The sequence below is a fragment of the Panthera pardus genome, unplaced genomic scaffold (genome assembly GCF_024362965.1).
Source record: "Panthera pardus isolate Hobbes unplaced genomic scaffold, ASM2436296v1 HiC_scaffold_8, whole genome shotgun sequence".
In the NCBI taxonomy this organism is placed as follows: domain Eukaryota; kingdom Metazoa; phylum Chordata; class Mammalia; order Carnivora; family Felidae; genus Panthera; species Panthera pardus.
The window spans coordinates 594554-617308 of record NW_026527013.1 but is presented as its reverse complement, the minus strand read 5'-3'; the positions used below and the strand labels follow the sequence as shown (position 1 = coordinate 617308).

The 22755-nt window shown below is 63.5% G+C and overlaps 1 protein-coding gene across 3 annotated transcripts in view; it reads left to right on the top strand.

Moving 5' to 3' along the window:
- The first annotated feature begins 822 nt into the window (after positions 1-822).
- Positions 823-22755, top strand: part of SBNO2 (strawberry notch homolog 2) — a 50442-nt gene continuing 28509 nt past the window's right edge. For 2 of the 3 annotated variants that reach the window (XM_053896787.1, XM_053896785.1), the window contains exons 1-4: positions 2568-2699; positions 15268-15459; positions 20001-20074; positions 20677-20788. In XM_053896787.1, coding sequence (XP_053752762.1) covers positions 15340-15459; positions 20001-20074; positions 20677-20788 — 306 coding nt within the window. In that variant the 5' untranslated portion in view covers positions 2568-2699; positions 15268-15339. Of the gene's footprint in view, positions 944-2567; positions 2700-15267; positions 15460-20000; positions 20075-20676; positions 20789-22755 lie in introns of those variants that run through there. The other variant, XM_053896786.1, reaches the window with a different exon arrangement.

Genomic DNA, 22755 nt, shown 5'->3' with positions numbered 1-22755 from the left:
AAACATGAGAAATTCTTCTTCACGTACGTGGAATTCAAATTTAACTGAGTGTTCTGTATTTTATATGGTGGCCTACTTCCTCAAGCCTGGTTGAAATGTCTGGGGGGATATGTAGGGGGTCCCTGCATGGGACTGGGACAGAGGGAGGGCTTGGGGAAGGCTCTTGGACCAAAAACAGACCCTCACCGGACAGACCTCTGGTCTTCTGTGAGCCTTTTCCCCACCGGAGGAGGGGACCTTGGGCACATCTGATGAGAGCCGGGCGTGTTCCCACCCTCTGAATGTGACAGCTTCTGCAGCCTGAGCCATGAAAGCTGGGGCTGCCCAGGGCCCCCATCCCAGCCTTTTATCACCATTAAACAACAACAACAAAAAAATCCCTCCTCTCCAGACCTCCAACCTCAGGCTTCATCATCATTATTATCTCATAGAACGCTCATTTAGGTGGCTCTGTGGACTTTTGTGAGGAAAGATCCAGAAGTGCATCTGGAAACATTCATAATACCCAAACACAAGAAACTGTTCATTTTGCTATCTTAATAACCTAGAAGGTCCCCACCTCAAATTTACAGGTGGGGAAATGGAGGCACAGAGACATTAAGTAACTTTCCGAGGGTCACACAGCACACCGCCAAAGCCGCTGCCCTGCAGAGCCGTGTGCCTTCCGCTCTCCCGGGCTGCCTCTTGCAATTCCCTGGAAATCCCCAAATCTGACTAATTCCCTAGACATCCCCAGACTTGGCAGATTACTCCATGCTGAGATGGCTGGACCCACCCCGGCCTGGGCAAACTGCCCCCATTTCAGGCAAAATTACCCATAGAAACCTTGTGGTTTCCCGAGGTGGACGTGGCAGAGGTCAAGTCCATGCCTCCCTGCGCTCCGTGACCCTGCGCCGGCTACTGGACGGTTCTGCGCTGCCGTTTACCCGCCAGCAACACACAGGTAATAGCGGTCCTGACCTCGGAAGGTCATGGTGGGAACAGGGCCGGCTCTGTGGGCGTGTGACTCAGGGCTTTGCCCCGGCTCCGTGTTCAGGGGGACCCGTACTCTGTTTAATGCTCTGCTGTCGCCATATTGAAATCCTCACTATTTGAACGGGGGGCCCTCTGTCTTCATTTCTCACTGGGCTCGACAGATTATGTGGCTGGCCCTGTGTGGGAGGAAATGGGAAAACACAACCGGAAGGCCATCTATCCCCTCATGTCAGCTTATTTGTGCTTTTGAATTTTAACTGTCGGTTGCTCAATAGGACTTATCTTCATTAGCTATGAAAAATAGTTTCAAAGTCAAGGCTACAACCCAAATTGCCAAAAACTACACATACCGAAGCAAAGCTCACTCTGAATAAATCATTTCTCCTCTCTCGACCTCAGTTTCCCCTGCTTCCTTGTAGGCTTGGCTACAGGTGGACTCTGACCTGGATTTTTGTAGGTCAAACGGGTTTTAAACAGACCCTTACAAGTCTGTGAACAGCTTTCATTTGCCTGGACTGCCCTTCCTACTCTTGTCTATCTGGCAACCTCCTACTTGAACTTCAAAGCCCCAGCTTCAATACCCCTTCCTCCATAACGTGTTAGGCAGAGACTTCAGCCCTCCCTGGGCCCCAGGCCCAGTCTTGCAGATGGGAGTGTCTGGTCCAGCCTCCATTCCCCCTAGATTGGGAGCTTCCTGAGGGCAGGCCTGGGAACTGAGTCCTCTGGAGCCCCAGCTTTGTTCAGCTCGAGACCAGGCAGAGACTGGAATCCGTAAGGGTTTACTTAATAAGTAAACAAGCACATGGGGAGGTACCCTCTAATTTCAGGGGGCTGGAATGGGCACAGGAGGCCTCTGGCTGGTGGCGAGGTGGGGCTTTCATTACTGACAACTCAGCTAGGGAAGGGGTGGTGCCTCCCAGACTGGATCTGCCTGAACCAGCCTGGCCCAGCCCACAGTGGGTCCAGTGGGGTCAAGTCACAGGAAATCTACAGTCTGTGCCAAAGTCCCACCCTCTTCCTGGCAGTGCGGCAAATCTGGCCTCGTTTGCATCAGGCCCCTGGGAGCCCTAACGGGGAGGGAGCCAGCTGGGGAGCAACCCAGATCCCAGGGCCTCTCTCTTGGGACTCGTCAGACCCCACCACTACTGGGCTCCACGCTGGGGCTTCCGATAGGTCCCAAGACTCCTCCTGGGGTGGAGACAGACTAATGGGCAGACAACTATTGGTGGGGAGGCAATTAAGGGAGAGCGCAGGACTGGGTGGGGGTAGGGCCGAGTCAGATGGTTTTTAGGGAGTATGTGAGGAGGGGGCTTTAGAGCTAACATCCGGATTATACGAGAGAGCCCCAGTGGCTTAAAGCTCAGGTGTGAGACTGCAGGGATGGAAAGGGCCCGGAGGTGGGAGTGATTCAATTTGATCTCCATGTTTGCATAGGAGGAAACTGAGGCTCGCGAGTAAGCCAGGAGCCGGGGTCCCAACATAAACAGGAGTGGGTGGGATTGGAACCCGTGGCCCACTGAGTCCTAACCCTGCAGGGCCCCCTGGGGCCCCGCCCACGACCACGCCCACCCGCCCGCCCACTAGAGGCTCCGCCCCGCGGCATGACCGGAAGTGAGCGGGGCCCCCAAGATGGCGCCCGAAACCCGGAAGTGAGCGCGGCTGAGGCGAAGCTCGGAGAGACGGAGGCGCCGCGGGCTCCGCGCCCGGCCGGACCCAGGACGGAGGTGAGGCGCGTCTGGCCCGACCCTCGCTCCGACTCCGCCGACCCCGCCCAGCCCGAGCCGCGCTCCCCGGCCCGCTCGGGCCCCGGCCTTTCCCCCCCCTCCCCCCCCCCCCTCCGCCCCGCGGCCGCCTGCGTCCTGGGCCGGGGGTTCCGGGGTTCCGGGGCCGCGGGCGGAGGGAGCGCGGCGGCCTGTCCCCGCCCTCCTCGGCGACCCCCCCCCCCCGACCCCGCCCTCTGCCTCGAGCCTTGACCCCGCCCTCCTAAGCGACCCCCCCCGACCCCGCCCTCCGCCGTAAGCCCCGTGCGCGCTCAGCTGTGAGCCCTGAAGTCGCCCTGCTCCGCGACCCCCGACTCTGTGCTGCTGTGTGACCCCCCTTCCCGACCCGCCTCCGCGTGAACCTTGACCCCATCCTCCGCGGCGACACACCAACCTTTACTTCCCTCCCTCTTCGGTACCCCCGTCCCCACCCATTAGTGATTCCCTTACCCCTCCCTACCGGGACCCCCATCCCGCGCTCTTTAGTGATCCCCAAACTTTACTTCTTCGGTGACCTTTGACCCTGCACTTCTCGGCGACCCTCCAGCACTGTGTGACCACCCCCTTCACAACCGCTTCTCCGTCATTCCCTGACTGCCCCTTTTTGTGACCCCCCCCCCCCCCCCCCCCCGCCCCGGCCTCCGCGACCCCAGCCCCTTCCTCCCTGGGTGCCTCCTGACCTCTCCTATGTTGGTGACCCATGACCCCGGGCTCCTTGGCGCTTCCTGCCCTCTCCTGCTTTCCTAGCGGCTCTGTCCAGACACTCCTGTTGCCCACGGCCTTGGGATGTTGGGATGGGGGCCTTCCTGGGGTCGGCTGACTGCGCCCGGAGTGTTGGGTGGGAGTCTTGCCTCTGCTGGCATCGGAACCTGGCCTCCAAGGACAGGAGGACGGGAGGAGGTGGGCAGAGAGCTGGAGGTGGGCGGGTGCGGAAGGGGATGCCCGCGGTGGGTCCTGCCCATGCCGGGCTGCTCCCCAGCACCCAGGTCCCTGGAGCAGGAGGCTGGGGGACCCAGAGTCAGGGAGTAGGGGTGTGGACAGCCACGGAGGAGCTCCTGGGAGGCGGTGGCTCCCTGAATAATGTGGTTAATGGTCTGAAGGGGAAGAAAATCTGAGTCTGTAAGATGTGTGTCTGGGGCACCCCTGGCTTCTGCTTCCCAGCACGGACATCGGTCCTGCCTGGCCGCTGCCTGGCCGCGCTGGCTTGGCGCCATGTGTTTGCACCCCACACAGGAGGGTGCCTGGCCTGGAAGCCGACCAAGGTGAAGCTTCATCTGGCAGTTTGGGGGGTAGTGAGTGTTTCATGGCATGGCTAGGGGGGCTGGTATAGGACAGGCGTCAGCTGGGAGCCTGCTTACCTGCCGCCGGGCACGGCGGATCTTTGGATCTTCCCCGTAGACGCTTAGGAAAGGCTGAAGGAAGATGGGGCTCGGGCCCCGAGGACTGCAGACCCTGCAGGGAGGACAGATGGCCACCTGTCAAAGGCACCGTACTCCAGAGACTGTCTGAGGCCAGTCCGGGTTGGGATGTGAGGCCTGGCCCTTCCTCCGGGGCTGGACCTGACCCTGTGCCTCTCTTTTCCCTCCCTGCCTGGCTGTGGGGGGCGCTGTGCAGTCGTGGACCCTTGTGAGCACAGCCGCTGGGTGCTCCTTTCTTGGACGCTGAGACCAGGGCCCACTGGGCAGCCTGTCTGTGTTCTTTCTTTCCAAGCACCCTGGATTTTCCCAGGGGAGGCCCCAGAGGTGGGTGAGTGCAGCCCAGAGCTGTGTGCTTAGGGCCACGGTCCTCTTAGGACATCCATTTCCAGAGGCTTCATAGAGAATGCTGAATATGAAGTCTGGGCCACTGGGTGGGTGGGCCAGAGAAGGCAGGATAGGTGAATGGCCCCAGGGTCTCACCTGGTCGGGAAGGTGCCGGCAGGTATGCAGAAGGCCCCCAAGCAGCCTGGCAGATGCAAGACCGCGCCCGCCCAGGGACAAGCCGCTGTGGGGACTGAGGGGAAGGCGTTCTGTGATTTCAGACGGGGGAGGGCGCTTTTGATTAGCTCTGAGTATCTGAGCAGACACCTATTCACACCTGCCCGGAGCCAGCATCTGCCTGGTGTGTGTGTGTGTGTGTGTGTGTGTGTGTGTGTGTGTGTGTGTGTGTGTATGTGTACACGAGTCTTAGAAGACGGGTGGGGGGACCAGATTTCCAGGAGAGCCTGTGGGACTGAGTGCAGCAGGGGGCTAGGTCCCTTGGAGACTGAGTGGGGTGGGGCCAGCCACTAGTGTGCAGGCAGCAGCCCAGAGCCAGTGTTCTCCAGCCGCGTGACCTTGGACCAGTCACTGCCCTGATCTGGGGGGACACCGAGGCTGGATTCCCGGGCCCCGCAGGCCTGGCCCCCACTGGGGCGAGACCAGCTGAGGCTGGCCCAGCTCAGTTCTAGCAAAGTCCCTGAGGCCCCTCAGCAGGGGCCGGGCCGGAAACGCTGACCGAGTGAGTTCGGCCGGGAATAAAGAGGCAACTGTGTCCAGTCCCCAGAGGCCACCTCCCTCCCAGGATGGTCTCCTCTGGGTAACAGGCCTTTATGGCCGCGGGTGGGGGTGGGGACCTGCTTGTTCCTCTGCTGGTGGGGAACGTAACCTCAAGTACAAACACCGTGAGGCTGATGTGCAGAGTGGGGGGCACCCTCCAAGGTGCCAGCAGCGTCCAGGGTGTGCACGTGTGTGTTGGGTGTGGCGTGTGCGTGTGCGCGCCCACCTGTGAGGGTGCTGGGAGTGTGTGCAGCATGTGTCCTGTGACCCGTGCGTGCCTCTCCTGCGTGCCCAGTTGTGTACCTGTGCCCACGTGAGTGTGCTCTCAGTGCCGCGTGCGTCTGCCTGCACGCGTGTGTGTTTTGTATGTACGTGAGAGAGCGTGCGTCACGTTCGTGGGATTTGTCAGTGGCAGGCTTGGAGTGTCACAGCCAGGGTGTAGCAGGCCTCCCGGGGCAGCCAGAAGGCACGGTCACCCGGACCATCCCAGGCCTGGCCTTACTCCTGCTCACCTGCCGTCCGCCCGGCTCTGCCCGTGCCCAAGTGCAGGCCCGAGTCCTGGTGTCCATGACGTGCCTCGCGAGTGTGGGTCCCCTCTCCCCTGAGTGGGGTCCCTTGGAGCGGCCCTTTCCCCCGCTCCTGCTGTGCAAATTTCCTTCATCTTCTTGCCATTGGGGACAGCTGGCCCGCAGGTCCCCTGCTTCCCTTTCTGCCAGGCGGGTGACTCAGGCGAGGGCTGAGAACGTGATTTCTGATGCTCAGGCTCTGTCACCTGCTGCTCGGTCTTGCCAGGCCCCGAGGGGAGGCAGAGATAAGGCTTGTCATTTGTTTATGTATCGCCCCGCGGACGGACCCTGAACATGCGACGCTCAGGGAGGGAACCCGACACAAGAGGCCACACGGGGTGTGAGTCCATGTGTGTGAAACGTCCAGAGCAGGCTCATCCAGGGACAGGAAGGGGCTCGTAGGGGCCGGGGGCTGGGGAGGAGGTGGGGGTGAGGGGGACAGGGTTTCCTTTGGCTGATGGAATGTTCTGGCACTCGATAGAGGTGATGGTTGCACAACTCTGTGAACGTACTGAAAACCACTGAATTGTATATTGTAAATATGTGAAGTATATGGTTTGTGAACTGTGCCTTCACAGAACAAAACAGCAAGGCCTGTCTTTGGTCAGATGCCCATGTGCTGTGGCCTGGGGGTGAGCGGGTGTCGCGGAGCGGGCCCCTTCCAGCCCCACGAGGAAGACGGGAAGAGACATCTCCTCACTGTATGAAGGGGGGGAGCCGCCCCTGAACCCCAGCACTGTCTGGGACGTGCAGATGGACGTGGTGTGCAGTGCGCATCACGTAAGAAGTCCTGGGGGTGTTTGGACTTCTGATGTAGGGTGCCTTGGGCGGGAGGCCCCGGGGGAGCTCCCCCATAAAGCCTGGGGCCTGTGGGAGATAGGGGAAGGGGTGCTCGACTGCACTGTCCTGGCTGTCCTTCGACGGCCCTGATTGCCCGGGGACCTCCCTGCCGGGAGGCCAGGTGACAGTGGGGAGCCTAGTGACCCCAGGGAGTTGGTCCCGTCTAAAGTCATCTGTGGACTCCTCCTGGGCCATCTGCAGGGGGTGCCCTCCAGCTGTGTGGTCCTCAGCATGGTGGGCGGGGACATGGCCCAGGGAGGCCCACAAAGCACCTGTCCTGTGGGGGGGGGGAGGGGGGAAGGAGTTTGTGTGGCCCCTGCTGTGTGATGGCAGATTTGGGCTTTAGTCTGTCCCTGGGGGCTCGTGGTCTGTGTGCGTCTCAGGTGCCCCTGTGGAACCAGGTACCTGCTGGCCCTTCCCTGGGACTCCTGTCCCTAGAGCCCCATGGCAAGGGAGTCACCAGGTCTGGTGGCACTGAGAGCAGACACCCAGACTCCCCATTGGGACTGGCCTCTGTCTCCTTTGCTCCAAGGCCTGCTGCATTTCAAAAGCGACCTGTGCCGCACTCTGGAGGCAGGTCACCTTCATTTCCTTGCAGTCACAACCCAGAGGGTCAGAGGCCACTGACACAGGATATGGGGATGGCAGGAGGAAGGGAGTGGGTCTGCAGAGAGCAGTAAACCTTTATGGCACTGACTCACCAGGTGGGGCAGAAATCCCTGCCCTCGGGGTGGCCTGGGGGTGCCAGGAGTGGCGTCTTCCTCTGCACGTTGTAAGGTACGTTACATAAGGTACCTTCAGGAAAGGCTGCCCCCCCCCCCCCCCCCGACAGCTGCACGTGTGAGTGGCAGGTGTGGACGTGGGAGGGTGGACCCGTTGACCTGCTCAAACTCTTGTCTCCCGCTGGGGTGCCGTGGGCATCGAATCTGTGTCTGGGTTCGCGCATGGTCTGCACAGGGCCAGAGCTCAGCAGCGTTTCTGGAAGGTCCTCCTCGGCCACTTGCCCTGAAAGCTATGAGGTGGGGGTGTAGCCACCCCCCCCCCACGCCCCCGCCTAGTCCCAGGGTGGTTCCGAGCTTGGCACTTGTGGCCCAAGGCATCGGAGCCTCTCCTGGCATCGTTCAGGCATGTGTGAGCTGCCCGGGGGCGTATCCAGGATTGGATCCTGGCCCTGTAGGTGCTCGGCCACCTGAGGGCGGGGCTCAGAGTGAATGAGCCCCTGGGTCCGTGCCGGGGACTGTCAGGGACAGGGGCGAATGAGCCCCCGGGTCCATCTCGGGGACCGTCAGGACAGGGGCGAATGAGCCCCGGGTCGGTGTCGGGGACCATCAGGGACAGCCTTGCAGAGGGGTTCTGCATTGTCACAGGGGGACTGGGTGGTCCCACCCCCAGCACTGTGGGAACCTGCAGGAAGTCACCCCACATAAGGAGGGTGTGACATGACGGCTGGATTGCCAACTTTGAGAAATCAGGGGCTGCCACCCCCAAATCTGGGTCTGCCGCGTCTCTCAAAGAACCAGCCCATCTGGAAGCCCCGGGCCACATTCCTGCATAGTGTAGGCTGTGCTGTCCCCGCCGCCCCCCGCCCCCCCACCCGGCTCCTCTGAGGACTCTGGGAGGCTTCCCAGAGAAGGGGTTGCGGGGGGCTTCTGTTCTCCACAGACTGTTATTATGGGGGACACTGGGCCAGCCTGGCTGCCCACTGGTCCGTTATGAGCTATGCTCTACTCGACTTGTGTGGTTGGCTCAGTAATAGTCCCAGAGACCGGGTCCCTCGAGGCCCCTGAGGTGGGGGTGACCCTGGATTCCCCAGGGACCCAGCATTCTCCCGAGGTCCTCAGAAGCAGAGCACCTTTAGGGGCGCCTGGCTGGCTCACTCGGTTAAGCACCCGAGTCTCGGCTTCGGCTCAGGCCACGATCTCACGGTTCGTGGGTTTGAGCCTTGTGTTGGGCTCTGTGCTGACAGTGGAGCCTGCTTGGGATTCTCTCTCTCCCTCTGTCTCTGCCCCTCCCCCCCCCAAAAGGCAGAAAACCTTCTCACTGGAGGCTGAAGGGGAGTGAGAGGCTCGAACTTGAGGGAGGCTTCCGTGTGCTGCTGCCGGCGACAGGGACGCGGGCCTGTGTCCTGCGGACGCTGTGTCTGCCCGCGAGAGGGACCCAGCACGGAGCCCGGGCCTCGTGACGCCCAGAGCTTGGGGTTCCTGCTGCTGCGATTTGGGGGCCTCTGCCCTCTTCCCAGAGGCGGGCACGGCCCGGTGCCGGCGTTTGCTCGGGACGGGGCGTGTGAGACCGCGTGGCGCCACCGCCGTCCCCGGGACCGGCCCGAGCCCGGAGGAGCCCTCCCCCTCTCACGGGACACCATTTGCTCTTTGGGTTTGGGTGAAGGTCCCTGGCGATGGTCTTGCACCAGGCTGGCCCTCGGGAGCCTGAGGAGGGTGTGGACGGGACAGGCCGCACACCTGGGACCGGCGTGACCCCGTGTGGGCAGCAGTAGCCCTGTCCTGCTCAGGGTTCCCTGGGGGCTCAGGAGACACCTGGCACGCCAGCCGGCCTGAAGCAAGCCCGACACTAGCAGGGGTGACAGCAAGCACCGGGACAGACAGACCACCCTCCGCACGGACAGACCGCGCGGGGCACGTCGCTGTCAAGGAACCGGGACGTCGGGCCGGTGGGCTTTGGCCCTAAAACCTGCTCGCGGGAAGAAGACGTGGGTGTCAGAGGAGACCACAAGCTCAGTGTGCACGATGCCTCTTAAAAACCGCGAGCAGGCGCAGACCTGAAGAGGCACTTCCCAGAAGAAGCCACGTGGGGGGTGCTCAGCGCCTGTAGGAGGTGTTGGTGTCGGGGACAGAGGTTTGAAGGCCTAGCACCCTTAAGCGGCGGGCTGGGAGCGCCGCTCCCGGTGGCGGGAGCGGGCTGGCCGGCAACAGCGGTCCCCGCCCGTGGGCAGGTGGGTCGGTGCAGCACCGTGGGAAACCACTGGACCACACCCGGAAGTGAGCCCCCTCGGGCTCGGGGGGCCCCTCCCGAGACCCAGACTCCAGCGTCCTCAGCCATGACCGAGGAGGCTCCCTGTTCCGGTCCCCATTCCCCTCCGGGCCCTTGGATGGGTTGCGCAGGGCTGTGTGCCCCCAAAGCTGTGCCCGTGGGGCTGGCAGAGCACCCTCGCTGGCCTCCCCGGGGCTGCCGTCAACCCGGCGTCTGTCACAGGCTGCTTTATAAAGCGCCCGCCCCGCCGCGGGGCTGTCCTTCCACCCTGACCTTCGTGGGCCGTCACAGGCGCTGCTGCTGACTTGGCCAGGCTACCCTGGACCCACGGGCTGGGGTCCGTGGGCACACGGCCGGCAGAGGCGCTGCCCGGAGAGGCGGACGGATTGCCGCAGGCAACCCCGAGGCTCCCCCAGAGCTCGGCTCCAGGCTCTCCGTGCCTCACAGGGCGTCGTCCCGTCCATCTGGGGTTGGTGCCGCTTCCCCGGATGCAGTTTCTCGCCCTCCTGGCTGGCCCTTGCCCGGGCGAGCGAGAGAACACTGACACGATGCCGAGTGCTCCCCCGGGCCGGGTCTGTCGCCCCCGCCTGGCCCCCCCCACCGACCCCAGGTGGCGAGCGGGGCCCTGCGTGCTGCTGTCGCTCCTGGGCGCCAGGTGGGGGTCACGGGCCTGTGGTGTCCCTCCTGCCGGAGCCATCTGCACTTTCTGTCCACTTCCCGGCCTCGCACCGAGCCGCGTGCTGACCACGCAGGCCAGGGCCGGGGCGTCCGGGCTCCCCGTCCAGCCCGGTGTGGCCGCCGCCCGTGCTAGCCAGAGCTCGGCCCCCCAGGCGAAGGTGTGCGGGGGCGCCGGGCCTCACGTCCCCGCAGGACGGCGGGACCGGACATTCGCGGGAGCCCCTCGGTTGAGATGTGGCCCCTGGGGAATGGGGTCTGGATGGGCCTCTGGGGGCCCGTTGAGAACAGAACTGGAAATTGAACCCCTGGACAGCTGTGCTCTCAAATGGGGATTCTGGGCCAGCCCACCTTGTCCTTGTCTCAGATGCAGGGGCTCCCCCTTCCTGCCCTGCCTGACCTGGGCACCGGGCGCCGGGGCTCCTGCCCTGTCTTCGGCATCTCAGAGCTGTTGCGTTCCGGATGCCTCCTGGGAACTCTAGAGATCCGAGGTCACGTGCTTGCCGCCAGCCTCGCCCAGAGCTCCTGGTCGGCAGTGCTCCCGGGGTCACAGAGACTCGGACTGAGGGTTGGGGTGGCTCCAGCTGGGGTTTGCTTTCCCCTCTGGTCAGAGTGTCCTGGGGTGGCCTTGCCAACTGACCACACAGTGGGCCGCTTAAACCACGGAGCTTTGTTCTCTTCCAGTCCTGGAGCCCAGAGGTCTGAGGTCAAGGTGTGGCAGGGCCTGGGCTGTGACCCAAGGTCACATGGCCATCTCCTCTGTGTCTGTGTTTGAATCTCCCTCGTATAGGGGTACCAGTCTTTGCAGTAGGCCCACTCTACCCCAGTAGGACCCCATCTTTGCTGATTGCATCAACTAAAACCCTATTTCCAGGCGAGGCCCCGTTCACAGGTTCCCAGTGGATGTGAATTTAGGGAATGGCCGTGGCCCGCACCTCTCCTGCCCCATTGCTGGCACCCTGTCCGGCCCCCGCCCCCTTTACTGTTTGCCTGCCACTCTGGCCTCAGCAGATGAGGGAGGCAGGAGCCCCCACAACGTCTTCCCTGGGGACCCTAGCCCCTCCCTCCCCTTCCTTTTCGTCCTTGGGCCCAGAGCACCCATGAAGGCCACTATTTGGGGGGTGCGCTCCCTCGGAGGGTCTGGGAGAGCTGAGCTATGCCTGGAGCCCAGGTAGGATCTCTGCTCTGGACTGGGGCCCCCAGCACAGGCCGTGGGGTCTCCCCTCCACGTGGAACCCTGCCCGGCTGCCTGCCTCCTTCTGACACCTGCACAGCTCATCTTGGCTGGGCCCCTCTGTCTGGGAGCAGAGGAGTTCTCTGGATGCCCCTGCCCGTGTCCCTTCCCGGGCACCCCCACTGGGACAGCCCCAGGCCGGCTCTGACCCGCGGCTCCCCACCCGTCGCTCGGTGTGGAGTCCACAGACAGACCCTCCCCAGACGGTCCTGGTTGGCCAAGTTGGGGTCTCATCAGGCCTCTGGATTTTACCAGGGCCTCTGCCCGGAGAGCCGAGCCTCACAGAGCCCTGGCCAGCCTCTGTTGGGCCCCCGTCCCCCCACCCTCCCTCCCCCACCTGACCCCTGCTGGTATCCCTGGATCTTCACTCAGAGCCAGGTGGAAGGACGGCCAGAGAGGCCACCGTCTTGTGCCCTGTGGGAGGCCAGCCAGTCCCTGCTGCCCAGAGACACAGTTCCCGGGGCGGGGGACGACGTCGTCCTGGCCTGGCGGGGTCCAGACAAGGTAACAAGTGGGAGCGGGCAGGCAGTCTGGGCAGCCATCAGGGTCGGGACAGCCTGCTCACAGCGTCTGGGGGGCAGGCCCACAGGGCTGAGGGGGTTGGCAGAGAGGCTGGGTGCCCTCAGGTGCCTGCCGGCCGGGGCGTATGAGAAAGACGGGCTCTTCCAGGCCTTGGCCTCCCTCCATGCTGCGCTGCCCCGTTGTCCTGTCTGGGCCACTGATTCCTTGATCTTTTTCTTTCACAATGACTCATTCGAAAACCTGATCTCAAAAGGAAATTGTCTGAACACAAACCACGATTGTGAAGCGTAGGCCTCTGTGAGCACCCACGCTTCACCTGTCACGGGATGTTCTAAAAATACACGCCGGGCCCACCACATGGGTGCTGAGCTCTGACCCAGCGGGCCAGCCTTTGTTACCTCCCCTCGTGCCCCAAGACCCCACCTGGTACTCGCGGGGCTGGTCCTGGGGCAGCTGGAAAGTCCCAGGCATGCAGCGCGTTGGTGCTCTGGGGTCCGGGGCTTAGGGCAGGGTTCAAAGGGCAGGAGGTAGGGGAGGTCGGCAGAGGCCAGAAATCGGGGGGTCAGGACAGCTGGAGTCTGAGGGAACAGAAGGAGGGCTGTTTGGGGGCTGCCCCAGGGCTTTGGGGGGATGGGGGAACAGGAAGCCTGAGGCTGTGGAGGTGCCGCAGCGGTGACAGGTAACACTGGCCCCCGGGGGTTTGGAGGAAGGGGGCACTGTAGGGTGGCCTCTGGGGGCCCGGGGTGGTGGTGGGCACAGTGTGAAATTCATAGTGTAAAACTGGGTCTTTCAACGTGTACAATTCAGCGTTTTCCACTATACAATGTACGAACATCCCCGCCACCTAATTCCCGAACCCCGCCCCCAGCCATCACCCCCACTCCTCCCGCGGCCCCACGGGCCCCGCTCCTGTCCGTGGATGGGCCTGTTCTGGACGTTTCATACACGTGGACTCACCCCGTGTGGCGTCTGGTGTCGGGTTTCCTCCCTGAGCGTCATGCGTTCAGGGTCCGTTCGCGGGGCGGCGGGGGTGGGCGCCTCGCTCCTGCTCGGGGTGAGGGATGTGCGCGTGCGCGGTAGATGCACCTGAGGGGCGTGCGCGTGCGCGGTGGGCACATTGTGTTTATCCACTCACCGGTTTACGGACATTGGGTTCTGCCATCCTCACACCGTTGTGACTCACGCTGCTGTGAACGTGTGTGTATAGGTTTCATGTGGATAAGTATTTTCGTTTCTTCTCGGGTTCCTGGGAAGCTGCCCACAGCACCACCGTGCTCCTTGGCCTGTGGCCTCTGGATGGTGCTTTTCTAAAGGGGCGGCCCAGGGCTCAGTGGCTGCAGAGCCTGGAAGCACCTGTTCGTGGGAGGGGTTCAGCTTCACTCCGGGACACGTGGGGTATGGACAGGGTTTAACAGATGGCCTCAGGTGGGGGACACATCTCGAGCACCTGCTGCAGAGAAGGGGCGGGCGGGCGAACCCCAGGGCTGAGGGGATGCTGGCCAATGCCTGTGGTCAGCTCTATGTTTCCTCTGTTGAATTGAGGTCATTCCTGCCTGCCTTCTGTCCCAGGTGCTGGGGGCAGAGCCCCCTCGAGGGGTATCCCCCAAATCCAGGAGATTTCCTGGGGCCTCAGTGAAACCAGTGGTCATCTAACTGGTCCCTGGATTGCCGGGGCCTTGGGCTCTGCCGAGTGCCTGACCAGCCTTGCCCGTGTACCTCCAAACAACTCAGTTCTCCTGTTGAGCAAAACCGGGGCTCAGAGGAGCTGAGGTGTCCCTGAGTTGTCAAATAACAATCCAGTTGTTGGAAGGCTGAGCTGGGTCTGACCACATCTGCCTGAGCCCGAAATCTTTAAAAGGAAGGGCTGAGACCCCAAATCACCGGGTAGCTGTGTGTTTATGGAGCGAGACCTCAGGACTTCACACTCCCGGCTTCCATGTCTGTGTCCCACCAGGTCCCCAGCCAGGAGCCTGGAGGGCACGGCCGGAGCAGGCCAGGGCCACCGAGGCAGGGGGAGGCGCCGTCTTCCCGGCAGGTGTGAGCCCGTGGCTCGCCCAGACCAGTGGAGGCGAGCAGGGCAGCACCAAGGCTTGGAGCTGGCTGGAGCTTGGCCCCACGGGCCCCTTCTCTGGCCAGGAGCTTGGGGTGAAGGCAACCCCTCCCCACCCCCTGAGGGATTGCATAAGCTGCCCGTGTGTGGACAGTGATTACTGGAAGTCCCGAGGATTTCTTCATCCAGGGCTTGGCCGGGAGTGGCAGCTGCCTCCCCTTCCTGCCCCCCTCGGTGATTAATGTCCTCAGCCACTGCCTGACTGAGGAGCACAGGGGCCGGCCTAGGGTCCGGGCTCAGCCAGGAGCAGTGGTGCGGGGGGGGGGGGGGGGTGCCGGGGAGCCTAGGCCACAGTCCACGGGGCAGATGGAAATCGTGTGGGAAATCCTGTATATCTGTTGTCGGCTCTTATGGCAGGCATGTTCCCGGCTGGGTCTGCCTGCATTCGAGAACAAGAACATTCTCAGTGGGGATGCTGTGTGTCCTTACCACTTCCTGGCTCAGCTTGGCCCTGACTCCCCCAGAGCCCCTTCTGCAAACCTGCTCTGGCTGCAGGGGGACAGGACTGGCCCCCAGCCTGGAGGTGCTTGCTGAGTTGGACTTTGCCTCACAGCCTCAGACATGCCAGGTCACAGAGCCAGGCCCGCGGGATCAGCTGAGTCTCTGCTACTCGCTGTGGGGCCCAGATGGCCGGAGCATCCCCCCAGGGCCTGAGCTGGTCGCGTGATGGGCAGGGAGGGAAAGCGGTCGGGTGGCCCAGCCTCACTGGAAGGGCTGCCACCGTCCTGGAGATCTGTCCCCGGGGCTGGTCTTTCTGTCTCAGGCCCCTCTCTGTGGCCAGGAGCCCCACTTGGGGGGGGGGGGGGGGCGCGTGCACTCCTGTCCCGGCAGCCGAGGGGTTGCTCGAGCACCCTAGCACGCTCAGGCTGAGCTGGGGTCCGGGCCCCCTCCCTGCGCCAGCACAGCCCCCGGGAAGAGTCCAGGAACCCAGAGGGGCGCCTGTCACCGCTGCGACATTGGGGGAGCCTCGGCTCACACCCTCCCGTATCAGGGGCCTGCTGTGCTGACCCCACCCCCTCGGCACCAGCCTCGCAGGGACTCCTCAGAGGTTGACCTCGGGATGTGCCGTCTCTCCCCCCAGGTCATGATGCCGCCGCCCAGGAGCAAGAAGCCCAGATAGACGCCTCGGCGGCCTGGGTCGTGGAGCCGCCCGATGCTGGCAGTGGGGCCCGCCATGGACGGCGAGTTTCCTCAGCACGAACCCCCGCCAGCGGGCGGCATCCTGTACAGCCCGCCGCCGCTGCAGACCCCGCTGTGCGGGTCCGGCGTCCAGGTGAGCCCCCGCCATCCGCGGTCGGCCTCGGGGCGGGACGCTGCCCTCGCGGTCGGGTGCGGCCGCAGCTCCCCTTTCCAGGGCCTCGAGCAGACGTCCCAGTCCCCAGCCCGGCAGGGGGACGCCTCGGGGTGCCCGCCTGCCGTCAGGTGTGTTTGCCAAGGCCGTGACGGGCCCTCAGGGAGACGCTCAGGCCAGGGCTGCCGCCGCCTTCCCTGCAGGACAGGGGCTGGGGCCTCTGTGACGTGGGCTTTTTTACCAAGGTTTCCTATTTTCAATTTAATGGACTTTGTGTCTTAAGCAGTTTAGGGTTTATAGAAAAATTGGACAGAAAGTTTCCACCTCTCCCACTTTCCCCATCGATAACGTTTTTCATTGGCGACCCTGCTGAGTTATCACAACGGATGAGCCAGCACCGAACGTGACGAACCACGGTCCACAGCGGACACGAGGTCGCTCCCGGTGCGGCACACCCCGTGGGTTCGGACGAATGTCACGGACACCTGCCCACCACCACGGTGTCGTCCGGAGTAGACCCACGGCCCTGAAACTCCTGTGCTCCTCCCATTCACCCTCCCCCACCCCGGCAGCCGTGCCTCCGCGGTCCTGCCTCGTCCAGAGCATCCTGGACTGGGAACCACCCCGTGTGTCGCCTCCTCAGCCTGGCTTCTGTCACCGAGTGCTGTGCGTCTGAGGCTCCCCCGTGTCTCTGTGCGGCTCGATGGCCCGTTTTTAGTGCTGAGTAACATTCCCTCGTCTGGGCCGGGCCACTGCGTGTTTATGGACCGGTTTACCTGCTGGAGGGCGTCTCAGTTGCTCCTAGGTCCTGACAGCTAGTGAAGTATCTCAAGTAGTAAAACCACCACAGGTCCCAGCAGCTGCAAAGGGCCCCGTGGAGAGAAGGGTTCAGAATTGTGCACCAAGTCAGGCCTGGAGCCCCCCCGCTCCCAGTTTCTGGGGCGAAACCAGGGTTCTTTCTCCTGTAGAAAAGCAAATGGTGTTTCTGAGTAGAGAGACTCGAGCTGCCGGGAAGGGAGGGAGAAGGGTGTCGGGACACAGTGGCAAGGGGTGCACGTGGCTGGGGCTGCCACGGGGTCCCTCCTTCAGGAAAGCGTCAGCTGCCGTCTGCCCCTCGGTCCTGCTGGTTTGGGGCCGGGAGGAGGGCCGGGTGGCAAGAGAGAGCAAGGATCGAGCCTGGGTTTGAGAGGAGCCGGGAAGTGGGCCGCTGGGGTCAGGCTAGCTCAGGGCCCGATGCCCAGAACCATCAGGAGGAACCTGGGAAGGCAGAATTCGGTCTCCGTCCAGATGTGCCCACGTGGTACCCTCACGTAAGAGGCGCGGGACAGAAGTTGTGTAGGTGAGCCATCAGTCTGGGGAAGGCAGAAATGAGTTACCCCCGAAGGTAACACTTCCAGGCCTCGGCTGTCGTCCAGCGCCTCTGGCCAGGGTCCCAGACGTCACCGTGTGCCTCCTCTCTCTCCCTTTCCTGTTGGAGCTGTGTCCACACGTCCCCTGACCCTCCGTGTCCCCCTGCTCCCCTCTGAACTTCTGCCCGCGTCGTCATGGCGATGGCTTCCTGTTCCCCACGTGCCATCTGGCCCCTGGCAGTCAGTGTGTGGGCTCTATGTCCCGCCACTTTGTAGTCTCAGAGCGTGCTTTTGTCATTCTTAACAGCGCTGCAGGACTCCTTCTTGTCGGCATCCCATAACTTGCTTAATGATTTCCCTATTGTTGGGCCTTTGGGGTGATTCCAGTTTTCTGCTGCTATAAATAGCACTGTGTGCCCCCCCCCCCACCCCGTCCCCATGGATTGGGCAGGAGGGTGTCCTTCTGAATCAATTCCTGGGTCGGAAGGAGCACTGGGTAGGGTCACGGATTCTGGGCTGGGGCCACACCCTCTCGATGGTGGCCCGTATGCCGACGGGGAGGAGGGGGCACGCCTGGGCTGCCGTGGGGACCCATGGCAAGGGATGTGCCTCTCCGAGCCCGACTCTGGCTCTTTCTGAGGCTGGGCCACTCCTCCCCAGGCTGTACACTGAGCCTGTCCCTGGTGAGCTACCAGCTGTGAGGGCTGCCCCCTACCCGGGCCACTCTGGGTGCAGCTCCCGCTGACGCTGAGCGTGTATGTGGTCGGTGTGGTCAGGATACTTGGTGCCACCCCCCTTCATCTGTCCTGGCTGGGCTGAGCCACCGTCAGGAGAAGGAGACCTACCCCAGGACTGCCAGTGTCATTGAGGTGGCCAGATTTAGCAACTGAAACCGCAGACATTGAATGAAACGTAAGTTTCACGTAAACGCAAGTGATATTTTAGCGTGTGTGTTCTATGCAACATTTACACTAAAAATTGTTTGTCGTTTATCAGAAATGCCAATTTCACTGGGCACCCTGTGTTTTATGTGGCAGCCTTATTTTATCTGCTGCCCTAGTGAAAGTGTTCTCTTCTTACATCAGCTTCCAGGTGGCCTGGGCAGCCTTGGATTAATGTCCCAGGGCCTGCCTCTCCCCAGGAGAGGCCAGCCTCTCCGTCTCCACCTGAAATCCCCAGGCAGGCTCGAATGGGCTGGTAGGGGTCAGGCATCCATCTCTGGACCGATCATGTCCCAGGGGCCTGCCCTCTAAAGGCAAAGACGTACCTCTGGCCTTAAGCGGAAAATCCCAAGGAAACCTCTGATTGGCTGGCTGGGTTCAGGGGCTCCTCTCTGGACCAATCATGACCCAGGGGCCTGCCCTCTAAAGGTGTGGCCACCCTTCCGGCCTCAAGTGGGAAAGACCGAGGTGGGCTCTGATTGGCAGCTGTGTGGTGCCCCTGAGCTGGGGGAGGAGTGACCTCCCACCCTCCGGCTTCCTGGCTGAAGCCCCAAGGTCCTAGAAGACCTGGGGTTCTGGGTGCGGCGGAGAAGGTTGAGTAAATGAAGGCCCTCCACCGCCGGGAGCCCCCTGAAGCCTTGAGGCCGGCCCTGCCTGCTGTGTGCCCACGGTGCCACGTGTGCGCCTGGGATGGTCTATGCCAGTTCATTGAAGCGGCTGAGTATGGTCTCTGCTGTGGAAGTGTTCCGGGAGTGCCCCGGAGGGGGAGCCTTCCGGAGGCTTCCACGGCGATTCCTCCATGATTCCTCCAGCCTTCGTGCTGGAGCTGCTCTTATCTTACAGCCCGGGCAGACGCCAGAAGAGCAGGCACAGCCCCTTCGCGGGGCGTGCGTCTCTCCTTCCTAAGTTCTGGCTCTCTGCGGCTGGACGTCTGGCCACCGACCGCCCTGCAGGGGTGGGGTGTTGGGGGGAAACGCACAGTGATGGGAAGTCAGGGCCGGCTCCTCCCTCCCAGACACAGGCGCCATATGTAGAAGGGCGCCTGGTCTCCCCGCCATCTGGGCTGGTTCCGGGCCAGCTGTCGTTCACGGGTCCCGTGAGCGGGAGGAAGCGGTGGCTGCGGGATCGGTTCCCGGCGGCCTCGCTGAGGAGCAGGACCCGCGTGGACCAGCGGGAAGGCCGCTGCGCTTCCGTCTCTGGACGTGCCGTCTGGCAGAACCAGCTAGGACGAGTAGGGGACAGTGACGGCTGCCAACAGGCCTCTCTCCACCGCTGGTCGGGGACCTCCCCGACATGGTCCCATGTGGGCCGCGTTGTGGGTTAGGGGAGGGACCCCTGCTCGGCAGGCTGTGTGTCAAGGTGGGACGAGCCACTTCTTTCGTACGGAAGGCGGGGGGCGTGAGTGTCCACAGCCCTCCACCCTGAGTCGGTCCAATCAGAGCCCAGTGCAGGGCCCCTCAAGTCCCCGCTGACCTCAGGCTCATTCTTCCAGCCTGCCATCGGTGTTTCTCAAAGCAGGCTCCCCAGGACCCCTACCTGTGCTGCACTCTTGGGCCAGACAGGCTTGGGGCTTTCCAGGAACACCCTTGGCCAGAGGGAGTTCTCAGAAGGCCAGGCTCTTGTCCCTTCTCCCCCGTCCCGGGAGGGGGCTGGGGCGGGGGACCGGTCCTTGGCGCTGGTGGGAGCCCCTCTAACGAAGTCCTCTTTGCCACACGGGCGCCTCCCTCGGGGCTGGATTGGAGGGGGGAGCTCATGCGGCCTTGCTTCTCGCCCAGTCCCACCCTGCGCTTTCTAGAACGGGGGGCCTCCATGCAGAGTCCCTGGCCCACCAGCACGCCTGGATCCTGTGTGAAATGGGGGCTCCCGGTCAGACCCTCGGATCGGCTGCCCAGGCCCCTTCAGGGGTTCTGGAGGCACTCCAGTCCGGAGGTGGGTCACACCTACCCACCCCCGCCCTGCGCACAGAGAGGCCTACAGCAGCGGCACACCAGGCCCGGGCCCGAGCCCTTCATGGGTGTGGACGAGTTCCCCTCGGTGGGCTCTCCCATGCCGATGGGCAGACTGAGGCCCCGAGCTGTCAGGTGGTTAAGTGACTCCTAGGTGACCCAGGTGGGACGCCACAGGGTGACGTTTCTACCTGGACGGGGTCGCAGAGTCCTCACCCCCTCCTCACTGAGGAGCCCCCCGCCCCTTCCACAGGGCAGCCCCTCCTGACGCTCTTGGTCTGTTCCAGAACACCATGCTGCACTACCCGTGGTGGAGCCCCTTCTCGCCCACGCCGTACCCAGCCTTCTCCAGCGAAAGCCAGTAAGTTCCTCTGGCCTCCAGGGTCCGGGCAAGCCCCGCCACGTCCCGCTGGGTGGCCACAGTGCCCTCGAGGCCTTCCGTGGCTCTGCAGCCACTGGTTAAACGAAACTAGAGCTCGTGGCAAGTGAGGGGCTTCAGTGTCCTGCTGAGGGGGCCGTGGGCTGCGCCCTGGCCACACGGAGGCAGCCGAGACTGACCGGCCGTGACTTGTCTTAGAAAGAGCCCGCCAGGAAAAAGGGCAAAGGTGGGAGGGATGAAGGATCCTGGGAGGGCTCCGTGGGTACCCTCTGGTCAGGGGGTGGCCCTGGGCAGCGGGGGAGAACTTTGGGGGCAAAGGAGCGGGGAGGGCACTTGCCTGCAGAGGGCAATGGCGACCTGGGTTTTGAAGAGTCAGTAGGAGTTTGCCGGGGGAGCGGGCCCACAACCAGGCCGAGGAATGGCCTATGGAAAGGACCCAGAGCACGGAGCCAGAGGCTTGAGGTCTCTCCGGGGCACTGTGTTCGGGGACGGGGGCACGGGGGCCTCTGCTCCGAGCTGAGTGTCTCGGATGCCAGAGCCCTCCCTTAGGCTCCTGATGGCTGACCTTCCCTGTCTGCCCGCAGCCAGTTCATGAACTCCACCTCCTTCATCGTCAGCCAGCCCTGCGCGGACACCAGCTGCGGACCTTCCGCCGCCACCCCCAGCTTCCTGCCAAAGACAGGCGACTTTCCTCAGGTAGGGACCTGGAGCCAGAGTCACCCTTCGATCCCCACGTGCTCCCGGAGGCCCGTGCCACGCACTGGTGGCCTTGGCCGGGCCCCGGGCTGGGCTCAGGGCCGCATGGAGCCCCGGCTTGTACTTGGGAATAGCCAGTGCTCCCCTCTACTGCAGGCCTGGCCTGAGGGCTCCCGACTCACAGCCACGCCCGCGTGGGCCTGTCAGGGCGGCTTCCGGGCAGCGCGAGAGCTGGGCTAGGGGCCACACCTGTCCGCGTGCTGCTCACGCCCCCGCCGTGGGTTGTGGGGCGGTACCGTGGAGCATCTGATCCGCTTTTCCCAGACCTTAGCGCCTTCCTCTCCTGGGCAGAGGCCCCCGCGCCTGCTCCGTCTGGGTGCCTTACTTAGCGTCTCGGCAAGGGTCCGCCGTGTTCCCCGCGCCCCTGGCCAGAACGACGTTCCGTCCGGCACAAACCCCGTTGTTGGCATTTATGTCCCCAAACAGCAGCTATTTGGAGAGCGTCACCCACCCAAACCGAAGGAAGAGATACGTGCGATCTCTTTTTTTGGAGAATCGGGGGGACCCTCCCCGGCAGGCGTCTCTAATGGCACGCGACTTCTCGTGGCGGCCCGGACACCGGGCCCCGCAAGAAGATTCGTGGGAAGGAGCCCAGGGCGATCGGAAGCTGGGGCTGGCAGCAGCCGGGCAGCGTGGTCTCCCTGGGAAGTTTGGAATCCATGGCCCCAGTGGTTTCGCTGTGGCACGCAGTTTGGGAACCGGCCAGCTTGGAGGGCCCCAGAGGCTCAGCTCCCCTGAGCCTGTTTTCCCTGTGAAGTGGGGGCCTGTGGGGGTGGCAGTCTGGGAGGCTGTGGCTCGGACCTGTCAGCTCAAACCCGCTAGAGCCAGACAAGCGCAGTTCAGGAGGCTGGCCGTTGTCCACGCGGCCTGGCCGGGCAGGGATCTGGAGCCTGGACCAGTGTCCCCCAAATCCGGGTCCACCCAGAGCCTCGGAATGAGACCGTTTTTGGAAACAGGGTCTCTGTGGGTGTCATTTCGCTCAAGATGGAGATGAGGTGATCCCAGATCACGATGGCCCTAACCCTAAAGGAGGAGAGACAGACACAGAGGAAGCACGTGACCCCGAGGCAGAGTGAGCCACGCGGCCACGAGCAGGGATGCCAGGAGCTGGGCGAGGCAGGAGGGGCCTCCCCTGGAGCCTCCCAGGGATCGCGGCCCGTGACACCTTGACCTGGGGTGTCTCCCCCACAGGGCCATTGGGGCACACCGGTGTGTTGTTTAAGTCCTCCCTCTCCATCTGGGACGCTTTGTGGCCGCCCAGGAAACGACTTGGCCAGGCCTGGAGGAGATGGGAGCACAGGGGCCCCCCTGGTCCTTGGGGGCGCACGCCGGCCTCATCTGGCCCCCAGACCTCCCAGGGTGAGGAGTCAGTGGGAGGGGGATGGGAGGGCCCTGTGGACGGGGCCCCGTCCCGCAAGGGATGCCCTGGCCCCTCTGTTTGGCGGCCGCCGTCGCCCAGCCCGGGACGCAGCTGGTCCGTCCACGGCCCGAGACCCTCTCTGGCCTGCCGTGCCTCGGGGCTGGCGGCCCTGCCTGGCTCTGAGCCCCGATGAAGTTCCTCCGCACGTGTCCCCGACACAGCTCCACATCCAGACGTGGCGTCCCGTGATGCTGACGCCCACGCTGGGGCGTCACCTGCCGCACGGACGGGGAAGCTGAGGCTCGGGTGCACGCAGGCCCCGCCCCAGTAGCCCCCCCCCCCCCCCCCCCCCGCCGCCCTGGCCCCAGTCCCCCGACGGTGTCTCATGTACTCGGCTTGCACAGCTGCTCCTGGCTCTGCCCGGAGCAGACACGCTTTCTTCCACCAAGACCCCCTCGGGGCCACCGCGCCCGTTTCTCATCATGTGCAGGGGAGCTCAGCTGCCTCCATCCCACGGATACCTACTGAGCATCTGCTGAACGTGGCG